General features: G+C 39.9%; 1 protein-coding gene across 1 annotated transcript; it reads left to right on the top strand.

Annotated features, from left to right (window-relative positions):
- The first annotated feature begins 1,704 nt into the window (after positions 1-1,704).
- On the top strand, positions 1,705-3,838 carry LOC144673154 (transcription factor Sp8-like). The gene is made up of 2 exons (XM_078535137.1): positions 1,705-1,794; positions 2,453-3,838. The coding sequence occupies exons 1-2, from the start codon at positions 1,774-1,776 to the stop codon at positions 3,836-3,838; spliced, it is 1,407 nt and encodes a 468-aa protein (XP_078391263.1). The 5' UTR covers positions 1,705-1,773.
- The last annotated feature ends 10,995 nt before the right edge of the window (positions 3,839-14,833 follow it).

The following is a 14,833-nucleotide window of genomic DNA, read 5'->3' as shown; positions in this document are numbered from 1 at the left end:
CGATCACAATCAATAGCTTCGATGAGGGACAGTGTCTTAACGACTATTGTTTTTTTTCTAAAAACATTAAAGATTGTAGTTCCGTGTCTGCTGGTTTGCCAGGCTGATTTACTGCTTTCCGTTTTATCTTGCAGGAGCGTGCGCTCACATTTTGTGTGTCATGCTTTACATATTTTTCGCTGGTCTGTTTTAGAACAGCTCGTGTTGATGTTTTGTTCAGTTGATAAGGCGGATTTGGAGTCTCCTTTATTGCTGGTTTACTTGCTGTTTCTGAAAGGTAAGCACGTCGTTTACCCATGTATTTGTCAGTTGTTCTCAAACAAGCTTGAACCACACATATTTGACCAAATAAGATCATTGACAGTAGCATGAAAGAGGGAGGTAAACCGTAAATGACGCCCATTTTGGGGAAATATCAATTATATATATATTAATCTATATATATTTATTATATATGTATCATTAAAGAGGTCGGTAAGGCAAAGTTAATTCTTTTATTTGTTAAACGGAGTTCCCTCCTTTTCCCACCCATTCCTCCTTCTGGGCTGTCCAGTCACGCCTTCTCAACATGCTAAAATCATCACCATCAGGAAGCTCAAATAAACACGGCATTAATTTTCATGAACACGATCTTTTCAACAAAGGCTTCATAGAGTTTCTTGAAATACCTATATATTACATACTGAAATAGAATGCACTCGCATTCTGTAAACCGCGAATCCAAACTTCACACTGATTTCTGGAAACGCCAGCGTTTTACACATGGTGTGCAGCTTGACTAACCTGGGCATCACTACTTCTTTCGCCTCCTCTCATAGTCATTGATTGGTATTTATGGATTTTTAAAAAAAAATCAGCAGGCGTTTATGTTCAACAAACGTCAATGGCGGAATTGGTTTCGTTCAAAGTTTAACACGGTGCCTGTTTTGCACTTTAGTTTTAATAGGTCGTGGAAAAAAATCTGGCAAAACGAGTCAAAACAAGGAGATCCAATTAAAGGAACAATTACTTCCGTGAAACTTGACTTCAGGCAACAATTCGGAGAAGGGAGATTCTCTGAAACGGGGTTCAGTTCAGGCTGAAAATAGATTCCTGACACTTTGATGTGATGTTACCGCACCGGTTAAACTTTTTTTTAGGGGTTTGGGGAGTGGGGTAAAGAAAAGCATCAAAGAGCTTAAAACAACAACAAAGAAGAAACTAATCCAAACAGGAACAGACCACAAACAGGCAAGTGCTTTAAGTGAGGGCAAGTGGGTCAAATCATATTTATTTAAGGTATAATAGAGCAAATTTGCTTTTGTGTTCAACTTGCACAAACACACAACACAATACATCCAAATCGCGGAAAGTACTGGAAAAGACTTGGTACGGCGTGAATTTATGAATGGAGAGAGGTGAGCAATGGCCACCAGCTCCCAGCTTCAGGTGTTGGTGGTTGAGGTAGAGGGCGAGACAACCTTTAAAACAAAAGGCAGAGACGTTTTTGAGCCCAAGCTGCCATTTAGCCCTGAGCCCTGAGCTCTGTTGGAAATGTTTTCCCCTCTGGAGGAGCTGAGTGGAAGAGCGTGCTGGTGACGTCACAATGCGTTGTGTCACGAGAGCGGCGCCGCTGATTGGCTGCCGGCGGCTTAGCGGTACTTCAAAGGCGAGAGACGCTACAATTGTGGTTGAATGGGCGGAACTGATCATTGTATTGCACACCTCGAAAAAAAAGTGCTCTGATTTATAAATAATAAAAAAGAGATCCTCTGAGGAGGGCAGTTTTTTGTGATGGCAACTTCACTTCTGGGGGTGAGTCTAAGGATTTTCTTGCTGGTTTAATTAGCTCTTTGTTGTTGGGATCGAGGTGGTTTAAAAAAGTCCCAGTCAAGGCAGGGCTATCAGTCTCCTGTTGAGTTTTTTTTAAAAGCGAGAGGTAAAAGAAGGGCCGAGTCACATTTTAGTTTGGCACCGCTCTGAGGGCATTCGCACCAACTTCCTCTAAGCGCGATCCCACGGAGAGAGACAGAGGGAGGCCTTTTTTTTTTACATTTCAGCAGAGTTACCTGTGAAATTTTAAATTGCCTTCTGATTTATTCTTACGATCCTCCAGGTTCTACAGGTATGTTAGTTATATTCTTTCTGTTGCAGTTTGCGGAGTTGGGTGAGGCCCAATTCTGTGTTTTATCTTGAAGTTTGCATAATGTAATAAGACTAAAGAAAACACTTTAAAAGCTGACAATGCACCGCTGTTTTCGATTGAGTTTCACAACTACAAGTTTTCGTTACACATTTACTGCCAGTTTCGGCTTGTAACTTAAAGGACTTAAGCATGTTTAAATTGGCAGTCAAAGTTTAAATTTGTCGGTGTAAACTGGCTGTAAAATCAGTTGCTGTGCTAATGTGCTGGTATCCAACTGAGCTTATTGCAACTGTATGCATTTTTTTTTTGTTTGCCCTCTCTTTGCAGGAAGAACCGAGGCTAGGATCAACTCCTCTGGCAATGTTGGCTGCTACATGCAATAAAATCGGCAGTCCGAGCCCCTCTCCCTCTCTGTCGGACAACACGTCTTTTGGGAAAGGATTCCATCCTTGGAAAAGATCCGTTTCCAGTTGCAACAGCGGCTCTAGCCTTTCCGGCTTTGGGGTCTCCAGCTCCAGGAACGGGGCAGGTCTGTCAGACTCATTCAGCGTCAACTGTTCATCAGGCAGCAGCGCTTTCTCCCTCACCTCCAACACCTCTTCCACATCGCCCTTTGGCAACGAGTACTCGGTCTTTCAGTCCCCCGTCTCCAGCAGCTCCCAGGACGCTGCCCAGCCCGTCTTCATCTCCAAAGTTCATACCACAGTGGACACGCTGCAAAACAGCTTGCAGGGTATCTACCCCCGAGTTGGCATGGCACATCCGTACGAGTCCTGGTTCAAACCGTCCCATCCCGGGATAGCAGGGGACGTGGGGAGCAGCGCATCGACTTGGTGGGATGTCCACCCGGGGACAGCGGGTTGGATTGACGTGCAGAACCCCAACGGGGCCCTGCCCTCGTCCTTGCACTCGAGCGGGCTGCAGTCATCCCTGCACTCGCCCCTGGGCGGCTACAACTCGGACTATTCAGGTCTCAGCCATTCGGCCTTCAGCACAGCCGGCATCAACGGGGCATCTTCTCACCTCCTGAGCAGCAGCCAGCACCTCATCGCCCAGGATGGCTTCAAGCCCGTTTTACCCCCTTCTTACCAGGACTCGGCTCCCTCCCCGCTGGCTGCCAACATGCTGGGCAGCCCGGCTGCCCTGGGCGGATCTCCCCGCTCCTCGGCCAGGCGTTACTCGGGACGGGCGACCTGCGACTGCCCCAACTGCCAGGAGGCTGAGCGCCTGGGGCCAGCCGGGGCCAGCCTGCGGAGGAAAGGACTGCACAGCTGCCACATCCCCGGCTGCGGCAAGGTCTACGGCAAGACCTCGCACCTGAAAGCCCACCTGCGCTGGCACACGGGCGAGAGACCCTTCGTCTGCAACTGGCTCTTCTGCGGCAAGCGCTTCACCCGCTCGGACGAGCTGCAGCGCCACCTCCGCACCCACACCGGCGAGAAGAGGTTCGCCTGCCCCGTCTGCAACAAGCGCTTCATGCGGAGCGACCACCTCAGCAAGCACGTCAAGACCCACCAGGCCACCGGGCTAGGGGGGGGAGGCGGAGTAGGCGGCGGTGGTGCCGGGGCCGGCGGCAGCAAGAAAGGCAGCGACACCGACAGCGAGCACAGCGCCCCCGGCTCTCCACGCTGCCATTCCCCGGACCTGCTGCAGGCAGCAGCCCAAGGAGGCTCGGCAGCCGCCCTCAACGGCCACAACAGCAGCCTCGAGTGAAGGCGCTTTAAAGAAGCAGCAGCAGCATCAGCAACAACAACAGAAAGTGTGGTTAAAACTTTAAGAGATTTACGTGTAAGTAAAACAACAAAAAGAGAGGGAGCTTTAAAAAAAAAATCAACAAAAACGCACCCAAAATCTGCTTTGCTAGCATAGACTAGGTAGCTGAGGACAAAAAAAAAATCAAATTGACTTAAATTCCACCAGGTCCCACAGCTGAAATTGCCAGCCTATTCCTTCAGGTAAAAATACCCTTTCGTTCAGTAAATATTTACCCCGCCTGATGCTGTGAGCCAGCCTCCTTACCCGTGGCAATCGAGTTTAGAGAAATCTTTGCATCAGCTCAAAACCATTTTAAATTTTCTTTCGAATCCAAAGTCTTTTGCGGTTGGATTACAAAATCTTTTGAGTTCACACACACACACACACACACACACAGTGCAGTGTCTGCTTTCACCTCTGCAATGCCGGTAATTCGTTTGGTTACTTAAAATAAAATAAAATCTCTGCAAATCTACGCTCTTTGCTTCTGCAGACGCGAAGATTTCTCTAATCTTACCTGTTTTCCAAATGCCTTTTCCCCCCGATGAAACGCACAGTAGGAACACGTTCACAGGGCGAGAGGTATTCGGTTTCTCTTTTTTTTGTCCTTAACTACCTGAAGAAGTTGCATCACTTGTAGCTACGAGTGCAAATTCTGCTTCTGCAGGAGACGATTTGTATGTATAGTATTTTTCGCCTGTAAATTCTTCGACAAGTATTTCAACATGTATATTAAAGTACTTATTCTTTTCGTTTGTCAAAAAAATAAAGTGACGAATTGATTTTAAACACGCTCGACGGCGCTGTGTAGTGAGAATGAAAAGGATACCAACTTTGTAAAATATCTGCAAGGCTTTGTAAAACTGGGGTCATGATTAAGAATAGTTAATTATTAAATAATTACTCCACCGGTATGTAGGTGTGAGACGTCATTTGTCCCGGAGACGATTTGTATAGTATTTTCCTGTAAATTCTTCTGAAAAAAAATATTTGAACATATATAAGGGTAAATTTAAGGGTTTTTTTTTGGTTGTTGTCAAAAAAGTTACAGTGATATGTCGCTGGAGAATTCATTGCGATTTTCTGAACTTAATAGATTTTGAGGTGTATCCAGGATGCACTTTCAGAACTTCCTTTCCTTTTTATTTTGGAATTGCGAAAAAAAATCTTATAGTATGAAGCAGAGGATGTCTGGTAAATGTTGAATGGCTTTTTATTTTATTTAATGGAGCATGTATCTACTTATTTGCATATACTGGCAGTCAGATAGTTTAAAGGCACATTTCGCATATATTTCGTAACAAGTGGGTTTGCAGCAGACCCCAAAATATAGAATAAATCCTGAAGTAGATCTGACCTGTTGTCTGCGTGTATTTGGTTTTTTAAAAATAGAAAAGTATTTAAACTTTCATATCAACTGGAAATATAGCCTATGATCTTTAAACAAACCACTTTATGACAGCAAACCTGTAAAATATAATTAGGTGTACCTATTAAAGTAACCCAGCGTTATAGACAGCTCGAAAGACGCAAGGAATACTAAAGGTTTCTGAACTCTGTCGTGTTCTGTGCACTTTTGAAGTGTTAAGTTCCCTCCATTCAACAGAAACTGTCCTTAGGCTGTATTTAATACATTTTCTTTGTATCACGGCACAGACATGGAATTAATTGTATCTGAAATGTGTGTACCAAAATAAAATAATATATGTACAGCAAACTTCAACGGTCAACCGCTATTTTAGGTATAATTTTACAAAAGATAATTCAATAGGATTTTTTTTGTTTAAGATGTGAAATAGCTTTTGGAAATGTCTACTTGTTTCTTCAGGACCATTTTGTCTCCAGTGATACTTGTACCCCTCTATTTTATAAGTTCGTAATATATTATTGCAATGAAATGTATGAAATAAAACGACGAGCTAAATGCTGCGAGAATTTTTGCAATTCAAACAGGACGCTTTTATAGTGTGCAGTTCCAATTAGCTATGGGAAGAGTCCTGGAATATGGATTGACAGAATAAAACATACCTTCAACAGAAATCGCTGCAATATTTAAAAATTGTTCTACATTCATTCCTTATGAGTTACATGTTGTGGTTTATCCGACCTCCCGAAGAAAAAGTCTGAAAATTGTCTCCTCGTCGAGTTAAGTGGTAAGAGAAAGAGAATCCTCAGAACTACTGCCGGTTTCAACTTATTTTGACATTCCAGTTAAAACTTGGGTTTGTTTTTTGGGTGAGAGTTTTACTCGCTTTATAAGCAGCCTTCTCCTTTTAATTTGCTCTAGGCATTGTGTGCATTAACAGGAGGTACTCGTATGTTAAACATCCTAAGAGCTATCTCAAGTGACTAGACTGCATTGCAACCATCAACCATTGATATCAAAGGGGTTCTGTTAATTTCAAAAGCCTTATGTATGTGTGTGGAACATTTCAAAGGCCTGGGTTTTCATTGAAATGGTCCAGGCAAGTTATTTGAATATCGTTAACTCCAGTTGTAAAAGACTCAAGGAGCTATCCCAGCCATTACAATACTTATTGTGCCGTTTAGATAAAGCTACTGCCTTAGTAATTACCAATTAACTAGTAGCGATGGGATTTGGCCTATAGAGGCTCAGTTACAATTACATACATTTCATGTCACGATAAATTAAAAGGACATTTACAGAAACATCTCATATCAAAGTTATAAACCCGGGCCAGTTTATATTGATTTTCGTTCCCTTTTTCCCCTGATCATTTAGTTGCACTGTCCAGGGCCACGGTGTAAGTAGTACTCAAATACAGTATGCTGCAAAAGCAACATTCTCCCCCGTCTGCATTTATGCATACGGCTCATTACAATAAGAATGAAGATAACAATGAAATATATCTATTTCACTATTCTGTCTTTTATTTCCATCTCAGAGTCCCCACTGTGAACCAGTCAAAGGTCAGGTCGCCTTCTAAGCAATTTTGCCTGTTTGACAATCTCTGTGGTGTCTAGAATTATTGTTCTACCTTCCCATTGGAATATGTTGTTTTCTAATGGGTTTAATTTCTGTCGGGAGTATAACACGTCGAGCATATTTTCAATGTTTTTGAGTGCATTTTAAAGCAACATCCTCGTTTTGAATTATGTCCTTGCAACTATTTTTGATATGAATTATTTGAAATTGTGAAAGGCACGTTATGTTCCACGGCACACGTTCAATCGAATTCAAAGCTCATTATATCGTAATACAAGGTATATATAGAGAAGGGGGCTGAGGGAGTAGAAAGTAAACGGTTTCTTATCTGATTTGAGACCAAAGGTTGCAGATCACAGCTCACAGATCAAGGCAGAGCTGAGATCACTGTTGCCCTTTGGGTCAACCTGTTGTCCATCAACAGGTGAACTCCCGAGTAGTGGACAATTTACAGCCTTTCTTCTCGAGAGGTCACTTAATGCAAGCACTTTGAAATCGTCCTGTGATGAAAATTGCTTTACACAGCAGACGTAATATAGATGTAACGCTTTAATGTGACTAAATAGCTTCCAAAACTAGGAATTTTACTCGAATATTATTGTAAATGATACAGCCTGAACGATATGTTAAACGAACGGTTTTTTGCAATAGCCTGACAAGGGTCTCCCACTTTTCATTAAGAATGCTACCATTGCAATGATAGTTTCGAGAATTGTGAAGCTGTTTGCGTTGAGCGAGCTTTGGGAGCTGTGTTGTTCTGGAAGTTACTTGCGCGGCTTATTCGCTGTACAAGACACACAGAATAAGTTGCCTTGGCTGATAGCAATGCTGGTGGTGATGGGGGCATGCTAGCCCGTTAAGAATTGGCACGGTAATGAGAATAAAATCGGAATCAGGTGGATTTCTCATTTGTTACTAATATTGTTAGTTTCTATTTTTTTTTAATTTCTGAAGACTAGTTGCAGATGTAGTATTTTTGAATTAGTCTTTCCTTTATTTAGACTGTTGAAACTGCAATTTCCTATGATTGTTGAAGTCCCAGATTTGGTGCTGTGTGTGTTGGTGGGGGGTGGATGGGGGGGGGGGGGGGGGAGGAGGAGGGAGTAATGGACCATCACACATTTTTGGTAAACGATTACAATCCAAGTTTTCCAATGGCTGAGCACAATTCAGCAGATAAGATGCGAATATGCGTTGCATTCAAAGCCCAATAAGTTTGATAGGAAATTCGCGCATTGTGTAGGATGAACAATAACAATGGGGGGAAAATAGTAGCGAATCGTTTTTTTCTCTTTATTTTTTGTTGTTGTTGTCAATATCAAGGTCAAACTTTCAAACGCGCGCATTTTCCTGTCCAAAGTTTTCAATGACTAACTTCTGGTCCAACAATTACCAAAGTTCCTTAACCAAAGCTAACGATGTTTAAATAAATAACTAAGTATCTGGAACACAGATTTTTCCCCCTGGTTGTTAAACTTTATAAAGTAACCTTTCTATTAGTTTATACACCCAGTTAAAATAAGACGCGTTGAAACACCCAGATCGAGTGAAAGCTTTCTTTTATATAAAATCAGTTTTGGCTGAGTTTTGGGTTACACTGAAACAATGGAACATTAAAATGTATATTTTTTAAAGTCAGATACTTGCATGACCCGAATTCCCAATTTAATGCTTCCGGCCGGACATTGGCACCATCAAAATAAAACATCTCCCCCAAAATTAAAGTGGATACTTGGAAGCAAAACAATGGAAATTTACGTCTCCTTCAGCAAATGCATCAAACTGATCTGCACTAATTATTTATAATGGTCCAATTTAGTTGAAACGCAAATGGTTTGAAACCATTTTCAGTCATTTCAGCAATCAGTACCAGACTATAAACTGCTGCAGAAAAAGCTTTCGTGCTATTAAACGTTTATTAGTGCACCAGAAACATACAAAGAACCGCAGCGATTTATAGAGAAATAACTTACGCAAAGCTAAAGCAACACGTGCATTTAGATCATGCATGGACGTCTCGGGATGAATGAATAGTTCAATATTTAAAATTCAGATAGTGGTGCCAAAGGTTATGTTTATTCAGACAGGTTCATGTTGAAAAACCTGACATTTCCGTTCATTCGATTTTTCTCAACAAGGTAGCAGAAGGTTCAATGCTTTTTCATTCCTTGACCCTTGTTAGCACAGCCAATGGCTTAAAACTTGTGCATGGCTTGTTTTTAAGAGGGAAAAAAAGCATTCTAGGTTGCGCGAAGTTAAAACCGCTTAAGCTGCCTGACAGGTTTGTGCACAGTCATGGTTAGGTCTCTGTACCCTGGCTGGACAGCGTCACCTCGCGGTTCCACCACAGCGCTGCAGCCACACGTTCCAGGGTGCCTTTGATATGTGTGCACCTGTGTGTGCCAGATACAACTACCTTACCCTACAACTGTGGGTATTTTATGTTGTGCAGCGGTTATCTGTTTTAATTAATATTGTACCTGCGCGAAAGTTTGCATTCTTTGCCTGTGTTTGTAGCGTTTTTAACAAAAAAATCTGTCCTGGAAACATTTTTCTAGCTTTTACATTATCCTGTTTTGATACTTCAAAAATCAGTTCAACGCCAGTGTATGGACTCGCATTTTGACTGTTTTCCCCAGGTCTGTAGTTTCAGAGGATTATAGCTAAAACCATGTAGAAATTTGAGGAACTGCATTCCTTGAATAAAAGTGCAAACATTGTCGAAACATCTGCTTAGTGATATTTTTTTAAATTACCAGAACAACATATAAGAAAAAAAAACTCCTGGTACACATCGGAGTATTTCAGAATCTTGCCAGACACGCTATTTTTGATTTGCAGGCGGACTGGAGAATACTTGATAACAAGAGTAAGATAAGACTTACTCACTTGCTACGCGCCCCATTGTTTTGTAATGGCATTTGTTATTTGCTATTGTATAAAAAACTTTATATTACAATGATGGCATATTCAGATTTTATTTGTTGTGGTAACTTGCTGTAAGTACAGATACAAACTATTTAAAATGATTATTTTACACTCTTGCCAGTATATTTTAGACTGTAGTTATAACGCACCTACTGGATTCAGGCCGACACGTATAGTACGTTTTGCACAGCCCGGAGTTTTACTGCTGATCGGGCAATACTCTTGGATTGCATTATGTCGGTACAGTGGAGTCTGCGCCGGTTTGGGATACATGCACAGACCATTGCTTCCTTTTGGCAGCTATTTTTTAATATTATTAGGGGATTGCAGACAAGGGCATTAAGTGTCTATTAATGTAAAATAAAATACTTTGTAGTGTCAAATGCACACGGGATATCCAAACGGAGCAGATTTAAAACGCGTTTCTTCGTTACTTGACTGATGTTACACTTAGTGCGACCATGAGTCATTTCAGAATCCAGTACTTGTCATTATTTTTGCACACTCCAGTGTACTTAATATCAACATTGCATAACTCATTTTTGGTTCTGAAATTATGTCGCGCACCATTTATGTGCGACGTGAAACCTGACCAAAAATAAACAAGATATCCAGTAAAACAGCAAAGAGATGAAATTAAAACAAATGTTTACACTGCCTGCGCATTACTTTCCAGTAACTTTAAGCATTCTATGATTACATCTATGATACTTAGGACATGTTTTCCAATAATTCTAATCTCTAGATTTCTGACTCTACAAAGTCAGCGATGAGTTGCTAATTAATTCTTATACTATTTTAAACATTTCAGATCAAATTCCTTGGTGGTAAGTTTTTCTTTGACAGTGTTAATGCATTGTTTCTGTTTTGGAGTTTGTGACTGGTTCAGAATGTCAAAAAAAATCAGTGTTAAAATGTTTTTGCATTGCTACTGTGCATTGCTTATATCAGCTTGTTTTGTATTTACGAATCATAAAAATATAGATAATATTGTACAGTCGTTTTCATACATTATTGCAAGAAAATGAAAACAGTAATCATATTTTTTCAATAAAAATAGGGGCAAATAAACAGTAAAATTACACTCTCTATCTGTAGAAAGCCACAAAAGTCTATATTTCTGAATATCTGGGGAACAACGTTCCTCATTCAGGTTGTGTCATTTGAACAGTTTCAGGCCCATATAGTTTATATATCTAGTCTATATGGATCTCTAGTCTGTATATTTTATATGTTTCATCTCTGAAATCCTGTCCCAAATGAGATAATAGAAATAGGAGTATAACCTGTTCTTTCCCCTATTGTTGAGATTTAATTTTTTTTTTACTGATACTGGAAATCTAAAATAAGAGCAAAAAATACTGGAAGTACACAGCACCTCGCAAAGAAAATATAGTATCAGTCAGAATAATACCTGAAAATTTGCTTCTACTTATTCTTTCCTGATGCTGGTACGCCTGCTGTATATTTTCAGCATTTCCTGCCCTTGTTTATAATGTATTCCATATTGATCCTTTGAAATGATAAAAATGAAAAGAAAAAATGGCACCTTACATGAAGGCCGCTGTAGTTGTTTCATTGTGTGTTCTAAATGAGGGATATGACAAAAGGAAATGTTTTAGGATAGCTTGAGCCTTTTGTCTATCATAAGGGTTCCTTCATTTTCAAGGAGAATGGAACTTTCATAAATACTAGTGTCTCAAATGCAATTAAGGAATTGCTCTTTTAACAACTTGTGCTATGATAGGACATGTCTAGACTTCCAAAAGCATTTGATAAGAGTTGCACCCAAAAACCTGTTAGTTAAACATAAAGCTGTGAGAATTTAAGGTAAATCTTGGGAATGGATAAGAAGCTAGCTGAAGAGTAGAAAACAATAGGTACTTATTGGAGAATCATGTCAGGATGGGAGGAAGTATTGCATGGGATGTTCCAAGGATTGATCTTGGGACCTCATCTGTTTTAATTTTCCATCAATGATTTAATTTCAAAAAAGTCAACACCAATTGGCCAAATCTACAGATCATACCAAACTAGGAGAAATTGTGAACTTTGAGCAGGGAGTCTAAAAATTACAGTTGGGCAATGTTTGTAGGTGGGTAGGATGACAGATCAAATTTAACACAGACATTTGTAAAGTGCTGCACATTGAAAGGAAAAATGTGTGATATATGCACTTCATAAATGCTATTGATAGACCTGTATAACTAAAGTTGAAATTGAAAGAGACCTAGGTATCCTGATAGACTTGATGCTAAACATGTTGAATTAGATCATCAATCAACAAGTCAATAGAATGTTAAACTAAATAACCAAAACAGGAGAAAACAAATCAGAGTAAGTCATGATCAAACTATACAATGTCTGATCAGATCATATTTTAGGCACCATGTTCGATTCTGATTGCCAAAACACAATGGAGAAATTCTTGAAGTGGAGGCAATGAACAGAAAAGCAACAGCACTGCACCCTGGAATTGAAAGTCTGAGTTAACACGTCAGACCAGAGAACCTTTTCCTTTTCCACCTTTAAAAGAAAAATTTGAGAGGTTATCCCATCGAGGTGCAAGAGTAGTTATGGGAATGGATAAGTTAAATCTGGAAAAATACTTTGTTACATTGTGAGAGCAGGCCAAGGAGACTTCAATGGTAGCACAGAACAGGTGGTAATAAATTAGCAGCCCATTTTACCCTCAGCATAATTTTCCTTTCCAGTGGCTTCATGGGAAACAGCAAGCTGTAAAACTTGCTGCTGATGTGTTATCATCTGTATTGTGCTACCACTGAAGGCCAATGTCATGGCCACTGGTTTAAATTAGCAAAGGCAAATTTACTACCAATATCAGGAAGTTTACTTTCATGAACAAAGTGATAAACTGGAAGCAAAAAAAAAACACTGGAATAATTTAAGGAGATACCTTTGTTTGGCTTTAGGGCCTTCCTGGATTGTTGAATTAAGATGGGCTAAATTATCTTGTGATTTTGTGAAAAGAGAAAGAAGAAGAAAAAGTACTGAGTGCAGTTTTGAAACAATTTAAGCAAAATAAATAGGGACTGAAGAACATTTGGAAAAATAACTAATTATTAATTGAAAATCAATTACACATTTTGCACTGAAATGTATGCATTGCTAAATTGAAATCAATCCTGCCATTAACATCATTTTTCATCTTCACCAATATGAATGATGTTACAGCCAATGTTTACAGAGGGTACATTTTAGAGTGAAATGCAGATCTGGTTTTAAATGTTATATTTAAAATTTAATTCAATGAATACTTGTAAACTTCCCAAGCAGTATTCAGACAAAGAGTGAAACATTGTCAATAGGCCTAGGAGTTATTAAAAACATATAGCAAGTAATATTTTAACAAGTTTGCTCTACTGAGATCAGTACTATATGTATTTTTTGCTATCATAGCCAAGCATCTTTGGAAAGTGGTAAAAGATGCCTGACAGGAATATTGGACACATGTCCTACCTAAATGATTTTTAAGCTTGTAGTACAAATTGAAAACTCAGTAGAAAACTGCAGGACACCAATTCCACCCACAACATCAATGAAACCGTAATAATTTAATATTTAACAAAATAATGCTATTCTCTTTCCTTATTCTTAAAATAATACTTCATTGTACTTATCAAGTGTCCTCCTTCTCAAAATTACATGGCTGGGTGTCCACTGGAAGGATTTCATCTGAAAAGGTGTTTGTCAACCTTTTTGTTGTTGCAAGTGGAGATTAGGTTGGGCAAAGTGAAGATCAAGTCAGGAGGGGTGGAGAAGCATGAACCATCGTTATCATAACTATTTCACAAGCATGTTTTTTTTATTCGTTCACAGGATGTGGACAATGCTGGCTAAGCCCATCCCTAATTGCCCATGAGAAAGTGATGGTGAGCTGCCTTCTTGAACCACTGCAGTCCATGTGGTGTAGGTACACCCACATGTGAAGCAATGATGTGTTTCTATATAATTTACTTTATTGGTTCATACATTACATACGTTTAAAAATAATCAAAAAACATTAGTTACACACTTTTCATGAAAGCTGTTTCTCTTTAATGAACACATTTGCTTTAATGGATGAGACATTTGAGTTTCTCAGAATCTGTTATGTCATAATAATTACTTCAGATATGAATGATGCAATGAATTTTATGACACAAATGAATTGAAATAAGTTGATAGGCAAAATGGGCTTACCTGGTTAACATTCTTTTCCATTATTTGGACCCTATAAATTGTAGAGCTGGCTCTTATGAATACCTCTTTTAATGCATTATTTCCTTAATTTCTGTAATTACTTTACAATATTGTAACACGTTGACTTGGTGTCCTTTATGAGTGTGGTTAGTGATAATAGAAGATAGAAAGGTATCTAGACAAATTAATGATGGGAATGCCAGGTTTCACTAGGCCTATGGAATAAGTTACTGGCATGATTGGTAAGTGCTGATTTACTGTATACCTTCAAGAGAGAGCTGGACCAGCTTCTGGTTGGGACAGAGATTGCATCACATAAGGCGTCGGTACCAAAAAGGAGAGTCATATTTGACTCAAAACATTAACTCTTGTTACTCTCTCCACAGATGCTGCCAGACCTGATGAGTTTCTCCAGCACTTTCTATTTCAGATTTCCAGCTTTTATTACTAGGTTTGCTCTTACAGACTAGCTTTGATTGCCAAGAGAGATCAGAGAAGAATTTTCCAGAAATAGTTTCCTAATTGTTTTTTGATTTTTGCTTTTTTTTGTCTCTTGAAGGAGATTACAGGGCACCTGGGGGGTTGGGGGGGGGGGGGGGTAGGGGGGGGGGGGGGGGGGGGTGCGGGGGGGGTGGCGAAGGATTGGTGGGGGAGGGGTGAGGATTTCTTGACATGATGCATATGGAATCACAACTTTATGGGACGGGCTGGATAGAGTAGCTGATCTTTCCTTGTTTGATGTTTTCAAATGGTATAAAAACAGTGCACCGCCAATGTGTCAACTTTAAATTTGCTTAAAGAAGCTCCTGCCACACAAACAGAGAAATGGAGAAGCATAATGTACTGCACATGGGATTCCTCAATTTTTTTTAGCA

Source organism: Cetorhinus maximus, chromosome 3 (genome assembly GCF_964194155.1).
Source record: "Cetorhinus maximus chromosome 3, sCetMax3.hap1.1, whole genome shotgun sequence".
Classification (NCBI taxonomy): domain Eukaryota; kingdom Metazoa; phylum Chordata; class Chondrichthyes; order Lamniformes; family Cetorhinidae; genus Cetorhinus; species Cetorhinus maximus.
The sequence above is the reverse complement of the archived record's forward strand: the minus strand, read 5'-3'. Positions and strand labels throughout refer to the sequence as shown.